The 17,065-nt window shown below is 43.4% G+C and overlaps 1 protein-coding gene across 1 annotated transcript in view; it reads right to left on the bottom strand.

The window, feature by feature from the left end:
* Positions 1-17,065, bottom strand: part of MED13 (mediator complex subunit 13) — a 53,104-nt gene that overhangs the window by 4,108 nt on the left and 31,931 nt on the right. The window contains exons 9-23 of the mRNA XM_068210655.1: positions 15,149-15,832; positions 12,451-12,667; positions 11,545-11,629; positions 11,081-11,202; positions 9,838-9,928; positions 9,445-9,659; positions 8,831-9,027; positions 6,737-7,653; positions 5,174-5,341; positions 3,891-4,114; positions 3,169-3,358; positions 2,219-2,684; positions 1,371-1,590; positions 671-862; positions 318-541 (exon numbers count right to left, since the gene is read on the bottom strand). Coding sequence (XP_068066756.1) covers positions 318-541; positions 671-862; positions 1,371-1,590; positions 2,219-2,684; positions 3,169-3,358; positions 3,891-4,114; positions 5,174-5,341; positions 6,737-7,653; positions 8,831-9,027; positions 9,445-9,659; positions 9,838-9,928; positions 11,081-11,202; positions 11,545-11,629; positions 12,451-12,667; positions 15,149-15,832 — 4,212 coding nt within the window. The remainder of the gene's footprint in view (positions 1-317; positions 542-670; positions 863-1,370; positions 1,591-2,218; positions 2,685-3,168; positions 3,359-3,890; positions 4,115-5,173; positions 5,342-6,736; positions 7,654-8,830; positions 9,028-9,444; positions 9,660-9,837; positions 9,929-11,080; positions 11,203-11,544; positions 11,630-12,450; positions 12,668-15,148; positions 15,833-17,065) is intronic.

Genomic DNA, 17,065 nt, shown 5'->3' with positions numbered 1-17,065 from the left:
GAAGGTTCAGGGGGTTTGGGTTTTTTAAATTAATCACATTCTAAAACTGACATTAACAGCCAGTAAGTGAGATGGGGAAGTATAAACCCACACAGAGTAACACTCAAAAATCACATGAAACTAAGCTATGCTCTTCTAGAAATTTAACGCAAAATAATATGCGCATTATAGTGAAGACATTCATCTGCTGTGGCCACTTTTGCAACTCAGCAAGGCTAAAAAAGTCAATTATTCTTACAGCACCAAACCCAATGTAATTCTTCAGGGCAATGAAAGAAAATGTACTTGCTAAAAATGAATTAAAGTTTGGTTCTCACCTGTTTGGTACATCAATATTAATTATGCAGGTTTCTAACTGCTCTCCATAGAGGTCTGTACAGGATGCAAGCAGCCACCTCTGATCATGAGACAAACAGTAGCCCACAAAAAGCACATTATACTTCTGGCCAGCTTCTCCAAAGGTTTCTCCCAGCTCTGTTTGCTTGTCCTTTACTGGAGCCAGTATAAAAGGAGGGGTGTAGAGTCGAATACACTCAGGTCTCTAGAAAGATGACAGAACAGACAATGAAGTTAGGAGAAGAAATTATTCCCAACATAAAAGATGGTTGGTTGATAAGCAGGGACCTTCCTCTGATCTGGATAATTTCACAATCTCATTAAAAATACTCACATCAGGGCTCCTAAGAGCAGTTTCCATGGCTAACCCTGGGCCAAAGCCAGTTAAGGTTTTCACGTTAGTGGAAGTTGGGAGAGGTCTCCGACACTGAGTGAAAGCTGAAAATGCCAAAGATTTTAAATGCTGGGTGTAAATCTGACGGTCCTCGTGTTTCACAGGCTGGAGCAGGTACTGACATGGGACAATCTAGAACAGAGGAGAGGAGAAAAAAAAAATCATTGTTTTATCAACAGATTAAATGCCTTCTGACACAATATTTGGTACATTGCTTTTTGAATTTTACTTTGCAGTCAAATTTCTTCCAATATTTCCAAAGCCCTGTGGGACTTCAAGAAATTATTCCCATTGAAATTTTCTTCAGAGGAAAAAATAATTTGTTTAGGAGAAAATCTTAATGATTCCTCCAAAAAGCTGCCCTCTGTTAACTGGTCCTGCAGCTTTCCCATAATTCACTCATCACTAGAGTGGGCACTACATTTCCTCTGAGATAAAACTGATGAGTTTGGAATGTACAGCAGGATTCAGCTTTGGTTAATAGCACCCAAACTGCTCTAAAAGCTATAACCTAATGATTTAACAGCTGGAGAACTGTAAGTAATGTTTGTGAAGGAAATGAAACTTTCACCTTGAGGCTGTTACTGCCCCCAAAACAAAGCCAAAGCCAAGGATACCCTGTTTGTTTCTGTTGGCTCACCTGCACAGAAATGATGTTCTTGATGTGGGGAGGAAGAACCTGAACCATCTCCAGAAAGCAGCGCAGAAGTCCAAGTGTCCACAAACTGGATGAGCTACTGTTCTCATCCTTTTTTTCATATGTGAAAGGATCAATTATGTAAACTACAATTGCAGGTGGATAGGTGATAGCATGTGAATCTCCATCTGTGGGGACTCCGACTTTATCACGATCCATAGTGCTGGAAATGAAATTTTGAAACCAGTTACCAACAGCTGACTTTTGTAAAGATTTGGTTTTATTCAAAACTAGATCGAATTGTCAATTTTTAATCTGAAAGATCTCTGAGTCAACTGTGGGGTAAGAAACAGTCTTTTAATGCCAATTTTGTATAGGAGCTTATCAGTAATTCTGAATCCCTTTTCTTTCCCTTAGCCTTTTTTATTACAGCAGCTCAACTATTGCTTAACTGGGGAACAAGAATATCTACAGTAAGAGCTGTCTTCACCACTCTAACTTTGATTACAGAAAATAGAACTCTAAGATGGTGCCAATTATCTATCTCCCCCTCCTTCCCTAGCCCTTTAAAATATTGAAGTGAGTAGTTTGGTGAATTTCCTCTCTTTAGAGAAAGAAGAAAAAAAAGGAAGTTTATTTTTGTACCACAGCAGACACTGAGATGTAATTAGAACTGCAGCTACAACTGGAACCAAAAGGCTCAGCTCCACCACAACTGAACTCTCAATCTCCCTTAAAAGCAGCTTGGTGAAAATAAAGACAGGATTTTTATGGAAGGGATGAAAGAGCATTCATAAGTTCACGTTAGTTGAGCTGATTTTTCAGCTGAAGGTGTGACTGCAGTTTCCTACCTTTCAGAAACCTCTGGATGGGGCTGTGCAGGTGCTGCAGCTGTGTCTCCAGACATCCCTGCTGTTTGCAGTGTTGGCTGCTGCTGCTGCCCCCCAGTTTGCCCATTTGGGACTGGTGCAGCCTGGGCGGGCAGGGAGGCAGGAGTGGTATTGTTCATATTGCTGAAAGGTGGGAACGAGGAAGGCTTGCTCGTTGGAATGCCACTGCCCAGGCTGGCAGAGGAGGAGGACGGGGCAGTGGTGGTCAGGGTGGAGTTGGCTGTAGTGGCTGCAGAGGACATGGCACTGCTGGAGGTCACTGTGATGGCGCTGCTGGTGGGAGCTGCGGGAGCCGATGACGGAGTGTTGGGATTGGCAGCAGGGGCTGTCACTGGGGGCAGAGCAGAGGCTGCCTGGCTGGAGGGAGGGACCAGGTTTGTTTGGGAAAGTAGAGAATTGTCCAAAGGCTGAGAAGCAAGATAAGGACCTAAAACCAGGGGAAAAAAAAGTATAAATTTTATAATGCAGCTGTTTTGATGCTTATGTCACCTATGGAAGTCTACAGTTGTAACAAAGCAGGGCAAACCTCGAGCACACATTTTACCTCTCAAATTAAAATACCTTTACTAAATTTTCAAATTCTAATATTTTCATAAAAGCCTTTCAGAAATATCAAGAAATCTGTTTTTAATAAAACTTTTTTCCAGATGTGTTGAATTGCTGGAAATCACTGCTACAGAATCCAAGTCACCAATACAAGAAGGCCCTGAAGTCCCTGTCAGGCAGCCAGGCTGCCATTCCCTAAAGGCACTGCTGGATGCTAAGAGGCCATTTTAGCACATATTAAATACAGTTTAAAACCAGAAAACTGCCCCAATCAATAAGACAATAAGTCATGATTCCTTCTTCTCTATTGCAAAGGAGTAAGTGGCAATTGTATGAAATAAGGAACGTTAAAAAAAAGGTCATACCCAGCTCATATCTGCAAACTTGAGCATAGAGTTTGAGTTTGGAGAACGCATCGTTGTTGGCATTGGCTGTCTGTGAGAACCACTCTGTGACCAACTTCTCTGAGAGCTTCTTGGAGGCTGTAGGGCCAACCCTCATGATCCCATCAGGCAGTAACTTACAGATTGGTCTGTGCTGACCAAGCCTGCAGGACTGCAAAGGTAAAAAAAAAAACAAACCTTAAAAACTGCTAAATATCACACAAACTATATATCAGAGAAAGGCAGAGAAGTCTCAGTTTATTTACAATATTCCAAAGTAGCATTTTAACCATGGAATTCCACCAGTAGGAAATGCTGAAGAGTGATTTTATGGGTTACTGTCAGCGTTTTCCTAAATGCAAGAAAACCAGGTTGATAATAATCGACTCTAATCGTCATTCAATCCAAGCATGTAATTAATGAATTAAAAGGAGGCAACACTATAAACGTGGCAATGCAGAGCTTTGCCAGCGGGAGGCGTTTATCGGATGGGAACGGCGAATACGGAAAGGAACGGGGAGCAGCACGAACAGCCCTTATCTTCCAAGTGCCCATTCCTAAAATCCCTCCGAGCGGCTTTCCCAGATAGCATTCTGAGCAGGCGTCGCTATCAGCTCCGACAAGCCTGATAAGTCCTTATGAGCACGTATTAGAAACAGCCTTTCCCAAATCCATTTCACTGCAAACTGCCACAAATCCCGTACCTCGTATATTGCAGTCAGATCCCTAAAGAAGCTTTTGGCTCCGTTGAGCAGAGCCTCGTTCTCCGGGCACACCACAACGTAGGCAACGTCTCGCTGAGATCCGTAAGGTTCCAGCATCAGCCTCTCCCAGTAGGGCAATGCAAATGGAGACAGCACCAGGAAATCGTAATCGTATCCCAACAAAAATGTTGGGATTGGCAGTGGTTCTGGGGACTCATCAGTTCCTGGAAAAGCAAGGCATGTTTTTAAGCAGAAAGCTTAAAATTAACTTCAAGGAAACATGAACAGAACAGCCTCTGGTGTTCCCAGCATCTCACAGGAAGGAGCACTGGCTATCAATGGAATAGTTCTCATTTTACAGATCCAAAGTACAGGATCCAACCCTCTGCAAAAAACCCATCAGCTGATTCTTTTTATTTGAAATATCTCAGGGCCTCAGAAGAAGTTTCACAGTGTTTTATATTTCTATCAGTACACAGGCAACCAGGAACAGTTCTGCACTGTCCAGGAAGCCCTTTCCCACAGAGCCAAAGCAATCAGGGACCAAAGACAAGGGGAAAAATGTAAATATTCTAAGTAGATGGGTAAAGGGCCAGAGAAGGAAACCAGCTTAAGAACATGTATATGTACAATTGCCATGTTCTAAATATAGCTACAAAAGATCTGCTGGTGAAAGGTCACTCTTGTAACACAGTGGTAAATCAATCTCCTATGCTAATGAAGTCATTAAATCGTGAGTGCACAAAATTCACCTTCTATCTGTAAATGCATCACGTGTTGGCCACTCCAAACATTTATCAGAGACGAGACACTGAGTAACCCTAGATCTTGAGCACAGTTCTGACAGTACTGAGCAATAAAGCACACTGTCTCAAGCATTTCAAAATCAGTATTTTTAACTTCCTATCTTTAGAGTAATTAAAATGGGGTGAAGGGAAAAATTTTGAGTATAAAAACCTGAGCAGTTACTCTGTTTTTAACACTAAACCCATACTTGCAATTTCAGCCCCTCACTGGTGAAGTGTCAGGTGTATACAAACAGTGCAACTGAAGTTGTACATTTTAAATGCACATCTTTAATTCATTGCTTGTTTTAAGGAATATAAATATTTCCTCTTTTCTGAAGAAAAGAATTCTCCTCTGTCTAAGAAGCTCTCGTTAGTTTAAAGAAAGGTCAAGTGCTGTTCAGCATTCCAACAGGCTGAGCAGCACCAGCCACCGAGTTTGTGTGGATGGAGAAGAGGAAGGAGATTCCACGGAGCAGGATTCCATGGAGCCCTTACCGTAGGAGCCTCTCCCAGCCATTTTGTGGAACTGCTGCCACGTGAGGGGTCCCTGCACGCCCCAGGACCGGACCGTTCGCTTCTTCTGGATGGCGTCCTGCAGCACGGGCTGCAGCGAGAGCAGCATGCGCAGGATGTCCTGGGAACACTGCATGCTCACATCCACCACTGCGGGGACACAAACGGGGTCAGGGAGCTGCACTACAGCCACCAGCCCAAAGCACCTCCATCGTAAACACTCTCTCCTAAAAAACACCTGCAGGCCACCCAGAGGCTGGGACATACAAAGTTGAGCATCAGCGGATTTACAGATCTCCCTCTTCCCCTGACAAAATACACAGATGGATTTTTTTCTTAATTTTGTTTTTTCCTCTAGATTTTTTCCCATTGAAAGGTTCCCATCTTATGAGTTAAACTAAGGAAAAACACCCTAAAATAAAAACAAAACAAACAAAACCAACCCCAAAACCCCCAAACAAGTTGTAGAAGCCTGAAACTCCTGGATTGCCCCTCCCAAAAAAGGCAGATTTGCAGGCTGCCACCCAGTGCTCATTTCAGAGAAGTCAAGGGAAGCCTCGAGCAGACTCAGCCCATTTCATCCAGAGCCACCACTGGGCCAGTTCAGGTACAAGGCTTTAGAATGAACAGCTGGCACAAAATTTGGCATGGCTACTATTTCCAAATCTTCTGTTTTAAAGTATTTTTTCATCTTTTTGTCCCAAACATCAGTCACAGTACACAGAGTCTTCTCCTGTGTGCCTGAAAACATCAATTTATTTATAGTCTGGGCTTTCCAAGTTAATTCCCCAGCGAGGCACAGGAACCTAGCTGTGTTCTCCCAGGATTCCTCCTCATCTTCACTTACAACTATGAACTGCAGCTACCTGTAATTCTTAACTTTATCTTTCACCCTAACCCTGTTAAGAGTTGCCACTTGAAAATTCTATTAGAGAACAGTAAGCAAATACATACAATGAAGGGTATTCCAGGAGACACTGCATCATTAGTCAGGCTCTCGAAGGAAAAATCCAAGGATTTCTGGCGGTCCCAACATACAGTGAAGGCTACAATAATGCTTTTTTTTGCCACATGTGCCATTAACCTACTACCCCCCTCTCCTCCTTAAAGAAAGGGGGAAGCCAACTGAATCAGAGCTGTTGTTTAATTCTGTCACAGTGGCCTTGACAATACAGTCACCACTCAAACCCTTCCTACAGGCATCAATCATTCCAGAGCCTCTGTAGAGCCACTCACCAAAAGCTCTTTAAAGGATAAACCCGGTGAAGTGTTGTGGACACTGACAGTGGTCTCATGTTACACTTCAGATATATATTGAGAATTTACAACTGAGAGCAGCCAAGGCCTTACTCTGCTTGGTGATCAGCACAGGGCTGATGGAAGGGCTGGTTATTCTGAACGCCATCAACCAGAAGTCTGTACGAGCACAGAGGTGGCAAAAAACAGCATTCAAAATCCACAAAGGAAAACCACAAAAAAAGACCCCTCTAAAACAAAAACCCAAACAGGTGGACAAGTAGAAAATAATCAGTTTTCAATATTTACCATTTCTTTTTGACCAGTGGTGCAAGCAAGTAGTTTTCACAAGTGCTTCATCAACTTTCCCTCCTGACATATTGTCCATGAACTGCCGTCCATGTTCCAAGGCTAAGTAGCAGTCATTGCAACAATCCCTTTCTTCTACACGTACCAGGTTGCTGACAGCACCAGTTTTGGCTATGGAGTCTTGGTCTGCTGCTCCGAAGGGTGAGAACAGGTTGGTGCATTGATCCTGCAGCAACAGTATCAAGTCATCGGGCAGTTTCTCGGGTTCTTTCAGCCCTCCACTGCCGTGTTCAATGGAAGTAGCTCTGAGAGCTTCAAAGCGTTTTTCCGCTTCTTTGCCGCACTCCGTGTTTCGCCCCAGAATATCCAACTCATCTTCAAGAAACAGCCCGGAACTGTTGCCAAATTTTCTATTCATAACAGCACTGAAACCACAGGTACACCTATACTGGGCCTCTTGTGTTGGATCAGGAATGTAAACTCCAACATCAGCACCTTTGATGTTCATATTGCAAACACAAATGCAGCAGCTGTCGAAGTTGCAGTCTTTGAAGAGATTCATGACGGACTCGGAGAGGATGAGATTCACATACAGGCTGTGTGCCTCGGGGATGGAAGGCACCGTCGCGGGCTCCACCGAGTTCAGCGGCCGACACGTGGAGGGGGTGGAAGCTGGGGAGTACAAATCTGAGTTCTCGTATTTCACTGAGCCCTGGGCGCTCGCAGGCCCGCCGGCTCCGCGGGGCGTGCGGGGAGTCCTTGGTGTTCTGGGAGTTGGGAAGCGAGGGGTGGAAGGAGAAGGGAGGATTCCAGCCCCGCCGTTGCTGGGAGGGGCACTGCTCGGGGGCATCCCAAACGGAGTGTGGGTCTGGGGGGTGTAGGCAGGGCCGTACTCCTGGTCCATGGTGCTCCCATCACTGACGGCAGCCACAAGAGAAGGGAAAGGCTTTAAGTACACAACATACTGGGTTTGAAGTTTAAGACTCAGATTTCTAAAGAAGGACCTTCCTAATTAATATTTGCTTTTTTTAAGCTAGTCTTTCATAATCCACAGTAAGATTTTCATTCCCTAAGGAACTTCAAGAGCGTTTGTTCTAAATGACTTTGCAGGACTCCCACTGACAGCACCATTAAAGAATCTCTCCCTGCCTCCTTTAGTCTTTTCCTTTGCACAAAGCTCCCAGGAAACAAGTGTGGTCAGAATAAATTATAAATTCTGTGGTTGTAAGGAGTCTAAAGGACACCTTTTTCATTCATGTTTTATTTACATGTTGTGTTGACACACACTTAGAAAATAGACTAGGTCTATTGACAGCAGATTCAGCTGAATGCATGAGGAAAGTACCACCTGGAAAGGTTTAACATTTTCTTTCCTAAGCACCTGAGTATCTCCAAAAACTTGTAAGGCTAACGAGACCTGGAAATATATTGCTAATGGGTAACAGAAGCAACATCAGTATTTAATCCAAGATTTAATATTCATATAATCTTATCAAGAAATACCTAACACCTCCTTGCTGCCTAATCCATTTTTACCAGCTACTAATGCAGAAGAGAAAAAGAAAGAAATCTTTTCCTCGAGAAGAGCTGGCAGCAAGACCATCCCTACCAAATGCAGGGTACAGAAGTGTCCCCTGCAGTTCTGCTGTGCCCAGGCCCAGTCACACAGCACAGAAAACACTTTCCTACTCCCAGCTCAGCTGAGTTTACTGCTGCTTAAGAAAATAATTTAAGAAACAGCAGCACCACCTACTAAGCCCTTCCAGCACCGACTACGCCACCGCAAAAACAAAGTCCCAAGTTTACATTTATCTTGATTGTTACCATCTTCATTACTTATTAAACCTGGACTTGCACCATTAAGCTTCCCCAAGAAACCTTTAAAGAAGACAACAAATAAAATGTATGTACAGTTAAGAAGCTCTTTGAGAAGAGTCTCCTGCAGTAGGTTTAGCCAGAAGGATGTTTTTAAAGGCTCTTGTCGGTTGTATAAACACAGAGTATATACAAATATTCCCATTACTGATTGACAAAATAAATATTTAGGGGTGGCAAAGTGAGCACATCACAAAGCTGAACCCCCCAGGGTCATACCCATCTTTGATGAAAGGCATGGCAGGGCCTGGAGGAAGCAGATCCAGCTTTCCCACAGTCCAGCTCTGGCGGTAAATGCATTCCTCGGGCAGTTTGATGGGAGGAAGACACTGGCTGGGAAGAGTCTTCAGTGGTGCAAACATGGAACAGCCCACTAAAGCTTGACAGTTCTCAGGTTTATAAACGTAAGAAAAATCCTGGAAGTCAGACACGGGAAAGCATTAATGTGTAAATTAGATCACTGCAGTAATTAAATGCTTCTCCAACAAATAGGACTGAGTTCAAGCAGCAGTTCCTTAACCCAAAATCCTGACACTGCTGCAAGAGAAAGCTGAGATGTGTACACACAATAGTCACAATACACCAAAACAAACCTCAGTGAACTGCAATGACTGAAAGGGTTTCTGCAGCTCACTAATGGCTATTCAGGTTTTATTCTCTCTCAAGTTTAAGTGGTAAAACACTACATACTACAAAGCGTATTACCTCCCCCAAAACAATGCAGGACAAGTTTCAAATTGTACTTTAATCTCCCCCCATTCCTATTCAGATTTAAGAAATGAACTGATCAATAATCACCACAAGCATTGACCAGGGCTGTCAGCACCACCTACCTTGATTTCAGCAGGTTTGGGGCTGCAGAAACCCTCGTCTACTTCGATTCTGAACTGAGCTCCCACAGTAGAGCTATTCCCTTCCAGCACTGTTCCTCCAAGTGTAGTGTCCATGCTGCCATACTCCTTGTTGTTCATGTTCATTGGAGAAAACCCCATAATATGTTGTTCCAGTGAAGGGGGAGTTGGATACATTTTATGGAGATCTGCAGTGCCTAGTATCAGATCAGAAGCAGACTTTAGAGCATGAAAACTTCCTGAAGTGCTTCCCGAATCTCAAAATTTTGCAAAGGCAAATGAAGGGTACATTTCCAAATTGCCACAACACATTAGAGTCAAATGTTTAGAGCTGGCATTCTCTTTAGGCAAAAAGAAAACACAAATAAATCTTACTTATGCATGACAGTGGGTCTAGATTTCCTGTTTTTGCCTCTTTGCAGTTGGATTTGTCATCAGTGCCGTTCACTGTTCGTTTTGATCCAGGCTAAGAAAGAAGTATTGTCATAAAATCACTTCAGACATAAACACACGTTCATGTTTCCTGCTAACAGGAAATCTCACCTGCACATACAAAGCTGAGACATTGTATAATATTTAGAAAAATTAAAATAGCTCAGAAGCCTAAGGTTGGGCTTACACTTGTTCTTAATTCCTGGAACCCAGAGAACCTCTCCCAACAGGTCACAATGTTATTGAAGGGAAAAACCAGCTACAAAATAACCCTCATCATTTACAGCAGACAGTAAAAGAAGCTAAATTAGGGCTGCCCACAGTCTACCAGAACAAACCACAACACTCCCAGAGCCACATTAACATCACTGGTGTTACCACAGGAACAGAAAAGACAAACACAAATCATGCAACAAGAAATACAGGAAAAAAAAACTGTCAAAAGTAAAAGAATAAGAGATATTCGACCATCTTTAAACAGTTCAGATATCTACAGAATGTAAGTGTTCATGTTTAAGAGCAAACACTTCCTTTACATTCTGATGACCTTTGAAGGCTGTTAAGATCCTTCAGCCCTTACTCAGCTCCAGCTCCCATTAAAGTTGATGGGCATTTTGTCTGGGTAAGGGGATTTAGGATTAAACATGGAGCAACGTACAGTTCAGAAAAGACAAACAGTATTGAAATAGAAACCAGAAAGATAATGGATTCAGAGCCATCAGACTGCAAGAGAAACTGTTCCAAGATAATAGCTGCTGCAGAGAAGCAGCTTATTTGGCAGAATGTCCAGTGTTTAAATGGCTTTTCTCTTTCAGAAGTTGCTGTTTTGTTTCAATATTACCTCGATGAAGCAGTTAACCAGAGCCCAGAGCACAGGAAAAGAACACACTAGGACCTGCTGAATCTGTACAACTCAAACTAAAGGTATGTTCAGGCAGCACACTCTGTGGGGATTGTAAGGAAGTAAGATCAAAAGGTTGTTTGCATCAAAAATCTGCCTGCATGAGTCAACCAGAACAGTCCGTTTGCCACTGAGGGGCCACAGCTCTTGTTCGCGTGAATGTTTTGCAACCTCTCCTACAAACGCCAGAAAAAAAAAATCAAACCCCAAACCACAGAAAGACAAGAGTTGCTCCTTGCTGGTTTTTTGGCTGGCACCTGCCAGGACTTTTTGCACATCACTTACTGTGAGTTCATCTTCATCAGAATTGAAGAGATTGTCCAGGTCAGTGTAGGACACCACCAGGTCTGTCTCGTGGAACAGGCTGGTCGAGGCAGTGCGGGCGTGGGCAGCCAAGCGCTGGGCATCTGTGGAGAGAGACCAACATCACAACACTGGCACTGCATCTGCATGAAAAACTTCATTAAAGAGCTCTTTCCACAGCTGGGGGAAAGGAAACCAAGGGGGTGAGATGCCCTTGGTTCATCTCATCCATCTTACACAGAGGTGAGGGCCCTTCCATTTTAGATTTCATAGCCAATTAGCCATTTTAGATTTTTTGCAAGGTGCAACAAAGAAATGTTCCAAGCAGACTGCAGGAAATACAAACAATAAAACACAAAACTTAGCAGCTTATTAGAATTTATTGACTATTCAAGGCACCATTAATACAACACAATTGAGACAGAGAGGAAAAAAAGCCTCTTTACCTTGCTTGACAGAAGGACTAAACAGAGACATTGCATCCTCTCCTTCATGGGACAGAACTGTAACGCTGGATGTCCCATCCTCAGCCTAGTAAAAAAGGAGAGAAAAGTTTGCTTAAATTAATGGGTGGGGTGGGAGGTATTTGAGGTCCCTGTGAGGATTCTGTCCCTGGAGAAGGATCGGGTTCTCATTACCCTGTGAGCTCAGCAGGGGCAGGCTGGGGGCTGCTGCTGGCTCAGGGGGAGCAGAGCTTGGGCTGCCAACACAGGGTTTGTCTTGGGGATCAATTTACAAAGCAAGCTGTGGATTTGTGCTACAACACCTTAAGGAAAAACCCTTGCTATCAGATTCTACACATTAACTGTACCAGTTCCTGAATGGAATGCATCCACACATAACTAATTCTAATAAGCAAATTTATTTCACAGACAAGCCCCCAGTGCAGTTGTATTTTCTCCTTTTCTGTAGGTGCCCTTTTGCTTTAAGTACAAGTCTCACGTAGCTGCACTAAAGCACAAAAAAAGAAAAAAATTACAATTCACTGGCCAAGGAACAAGTCAGGGCTCACCTCACCTACCCCCAGACCTTTCCACTCATGAGCAAAGCACTGGTCCTGTTCTTCCTCCCTCCCCAGGCACCTGCCACCACCTATTTCCACAGGGAGGCCACTGAGCCAGACTGATCCAGCAGCTTTTTCCTCATAAACCCTGATGCAATGGCACCACCAGTGTGCCAAAAAAATATTTAGGTGCCGTTAGAGACATGCTGCTTAATTTCATTGATCATTTCTGCCAGAATATAATTTGTTTTTTAATTTGCTTCTAAATGTGTGAAGAAGGATTTAAATTCTATCCCATGCCTAAGGCAATTTGTTTTAATCTCATCACTGATTTGTAGCCTTTACTCACCTTGTGTTTCTTCCCCACTTCCCTCTCAATGTTCTGCCTGTCCTTTTTACTGTCAGGAAATAGGAATTCCACATCTCCATCCACAAAGGCATAAGGATCAATTTCAGGTTCCTGGTCAGCTTCCGTTGCTACAGCTGTTAAATATTGGTTTTTACTCTGATACTGTTGCACCAGTTCATCTGAAACCTTCAAAGGTTTCCTACATTGCACCATTAATCTGAATAGAAGAAAAATAAAATCACAAAATCATTTATTTAGCACTTATTACATGGAATTATTTCTGCTATCACACAGCCTTAACAAGAATAACCTCTTCTTTCCACTTCCTTCCTTCACACCCCAGCTTCAGAAAACTTTTGGGGACAAAGATGAAATCATTACTCATTTAATATCACCTCCTTCCACACATCAGATCCAGCCGTGTGATTCATCCTGCCCCTCTCTCCTCAAGCACTGTCAATTCACATAAAGATTAGTAATTTATCCCAGGTCATGGCTGTCATTTGTTATAAGGCACAAATGGATTCAACTCTCCACATCCACTAAAAGAAACTCACCAGGCTAAAGAATTACTCACTGCATTCCCAAAAAAAGCCCAAGCAATAATCACAAGTAAAGCACACAAATGCCACTGTGTTCAGGAGCCATTTATATCACTCAGATCAATACAAATGAAGCTTGCAGCACACCAGTAACTAATTTACTAATGAAAAAAATCTAACCACATTTGCCTTTATCAGCATTTTTCTTTTGTTAACATTCTGAGCCAAAACTGGAGCTGGTAAGCACACAGAAATTAATGTTTTCTCTCAGGAGCATTGGTTTCACAAATGTGGCATTGCACCAGGAAAAAAAGACATTGGCAAGGAAAAAACTATTCTGATTATGAGCAGTAGATGTGCCCCTGAACCACCTTTATTTTCTGTACCCCAACATACAAAAGGCACCAGCTGAGGAAGGTGCTCCCTCAAACAAGCTGAGAAGCTCCTGCACATTCCTCTCAACTATAGAAACAGTTTGACTTTGTCAAAGACACTTCCAAAACACATCTCACAGCCAACAGCAATGGCAAATCCATCCATGCTGCTCTTCCCTGCTCAATAAACCAGTTTCTAAATCCCGCAACAACTGCCATCAGGAAAAAAAAAAAGGCAGAAAAGAGATGGAAACTACTTTCTAGGAATGGGGAATTAAACACCTCTGCTGTACTTTTGACCAGCAGAGAGGAAGAGAAGGTAACAGCCAGATATCCCAGGGGAAAAAGACTGGTTTTGGTAAGTTGTCAAATCAAACTAGGAAAGACCATGTCTTGAAGAGAAAAATGGAGACATCTTTCCTTACCCACCTGGCTGAAGTGAATGCAAGGCAAAGAAAAAAAGCACTAAAAAATCCTATACATGCACATCTCGAAAGAGCCTCTTAAACAGTGACCACAAAGAATGTCTAGAACTGTGTGTGAGCACAGAGCAGCAGCTACACCACATCTACTCCTTCTCCCAGCTTTCCTACACAGCCATGCCAGTGCTGCCACCAGTGGCTCCCCACTGCCAGCAACAGGACAAAAACCAACTCCAGGCTTCTGTCTTGTGAGTAGCTGCTCTTCCACCCCAAATTCAGCACCCCAGCTCCTAAAATTAAACCCAAAGCTCTCAATTACTTGACAGCAATCACAGTAAGAGTCTCCTTTCAGCTGAATAAGAAAATTTGGCCCAAAAATAATCAAGAGAAGTGCAGGGATAGAGGCAGCTCTGGGTGCAGTCCTTGATTCCTCGATCACAGCCCTGAGCCCAAGTTTGTCACCTCTGCAAGCTCACCCCAATCCTGTTAAGCTGTGCCTGCTGTTAACAGCCCTGTCAGCACCTGTTGCTTCCCAGTGGCTTGTCCTCACAGGGAAGTGTTGTGAAACAGGGATGACAGGAACATTCCCTGCTCACCCAACAGCACAGGGTCACAGCCCACAGGGCCAAGGGTTCTGCCTCAGGGCTTTTGTTCTTATGGTTTGGGGATTTGGTGGTGGTGATCTTTCTTGGGGAGTTTGTTTTTGCTCTAACTGGTAAAGCCAATTCATCTTGGCTCATCCTGCTGTAAAACAGAGCTCAAAGTTTTAACACTAAAACCACCAGAGTTTGATTTCCTCCAGTGGCCCTAAGCTCCAGAATTTACTCAAACTTAAAGCAGTACCCAGTGTGACCAATTCCTTCATCCCAGTGGAAACAAGCAGCAGAGCGGAATGTTTTACAAGCTGGGGCTTGTAACATCAGCTCTTCTAAGTGAAGACAGGAGCAGAAGTGAGGGAAGAAACTTTACCAGGATCTCTGCAGCTGAGACCATCCATATTCCTTCAAATAATGAAGAAATCAAATACTAAAGTGAAAAAGTTATTTCTTTTCTTTTTGGAGGGGGAGAAGAGGGGGGAAGGAAGGGACTTAAGTCCCTAATGGGCGTCATTTGGCTGCAGATTAATTTTATAGTATAAAAATAAATACCATTGCTGTCAGCTAAATCAGAGCTAAAATGAGAAAAAGCTGGAAAGTTCTGACTGTGCTTTGTCCTCCCATTTCACACGGATTCACTTCTTGTACCCGGAGTTGTGCTCACACCCTCAACATTACTGCTCCTTCTACTGAGAAACTCCTGCCTTTGGCCTTCCTGTTCCCTCACTCCTCGTGTTGTTACCCCAGGATCAAGCACCACTCACTCTGTAACTGATGTTACATTTTCCTGTCCAGCAGGTATGACTGGATCATCTCTCAACTTATCATTTGGAAGCTGGGGTGGTAAGAACTCCACATCCTTTTTCTTTGGAACTTTATAATACTTCCAAGTCGTGTCAGCTTCATCCTCCTCCAAATTGACGGCAGTGCCGACGTACATGGTGGGCTCTATAACCTCGGGGAACGCGGCTGGGAAAGGCTGGGACAGGCCATCGAGCCTGTCTTCCATTGCTTTTGTGGGGACCAAGGGGTCTGGCGTTGGCATCTGGTAGAAATGTTGACTCTGGGGCGTGGAGGGAGCTTTGGGCACCCCCTCGTCGGCGCCGTCGCAGGGGTGGGGGCTGAGCGGCGGCGGCTGCGGAGAGTTTGCCAGCTCGGCCCCGTGCAGCTGCGGGGGCTTCGCTCCGTCGGCAGTTCGGATATTGGCAAACCTCACTTGGCTGTCTGGTGCAGCCATCACAAGCCTCTGACTCGCTGAATCTGCCTCCATGGCAACATCATCACTGATAGATACACGATGATGAAAAGGAGTCAAAGGGCGTTTCTGTGGCTTATCCCCTTTGTCTTGCTTCTCATTTGTCTTGTGCTTCGGAGCCGCCGGCTGCTGGGGGCCCACAGGTGGGGCCTGCCCCTGTTGACCTGAATTTCTTGGTTTGAGATTTTTGTGCCTGCAGAATTAATACAAGGGAAAAGAGTCCACATTAATCTTTCAAATATGTTTATGGTGTTCTTTTTCACTAGATAAGAGCCTGCTTCTAGGCCATTAAACAGCCTGTGAGAGACGTCTGAAACCAAAACTGGTCCAAAGTGAAGCTGCCTCTTCTTTCTGAGCAGAATTTGAGTGACTTGAGCAGCACTGTATGATTTTAGAACACCATCTTAGAAATTGTTACATCTGTCCTACGAGCCAAACACACAAATAATCCTCAGAATTCAGACAGTGTTTTATAACTGCTTTAGCAGAAATAGATTGTCACATGAATACCTCATCATTTTTAACTTGTGCCAGCACTGATGAATCAGTAGAACAACGTAAGAATTAGTGAATGGCTTCTGGACTTCAAACTCTGATACCAGCCAAGAGAGCTGCCCAAGCCTCACTGGGTTAAGGACTGCAAAATTAACACCAAGAACCAAGAAGCCAAGCTCACTCCTACAAAAGCTATTTCCAAGCCATTACAAGGCTTTTGTAGCTGCTTACTTACAAATTTAGCAAGTGTGGGAAAAAGAAAAACGCAGTGTCTCAACTGCATTAATACAGCTGAGTCTGTTCAGTGGCAATGCACTTGAGCTTAAACATTTCATCTGCAAGTTCAAGATGCCAACTTTCAGGACCATCTGACAGAATGAGGCACATGAAACACTGAAGTGTAGAATGAAATGTTTATGATTAAGCCATTGAACTGCAGGTACATGCTCCGTGCCTGGGAGTTCTTTGCCACTCTTTCATTAGCAAAGTTAAGAAGCACTTGTATTGAAAAAACAGGATTAGGCAGGGATAAAAGGTAAGAGGTATCAAAATCTATTTTTACTTTAAACTCTTACACATATCCACATGTTTTTCTCCACTTGGAATTCAAAACACATGGAATAATAAGGAGGTTTAGGTCTTTGCAATTTCTCTTAAGGCAATTGCATATTTCTAATACACACCTCACATAGTTAATTGATTGGTTTGCTCTTAACTAGTGCTATCATAGCTAAATTCTCCTTGAAAAGAACATTTAATCCTCCTCCACACCCCAGCTCTTCTCAGGACACAAGTATTTCCACAGAACTTTAACCAACCATTTCAATAAGGGAGTTTAAAAAATGCATTTATCTCAAAATGCTACATCCTCCAGACAGTAATTTTTTCCTAAGATACCAATATTCCCTGCAAGGTAATCAGTGTAACATTT

Source organism: Anomalospiza imberbis, chromosome 20 (assembly GCF_031753505.1).
Source record: "Anomalospiza imberbis isolate Cuckoo-Finch-1a 21T00152 chromosome 20, ASM3175350v1, whole genome shotgun sequence".
Taxonomy (NCBI): domain Eukaryota; kingdom Metazoa; phylum Chordata; class Aves; order Passeriformes; family Viduidae; genus Anomalospiza; species Anomalospiza imberbis.
Note: the sequence above shows the minus strand (reverse complement) of the source record. Positions and strands in the feature narration are given on the sequence as shown.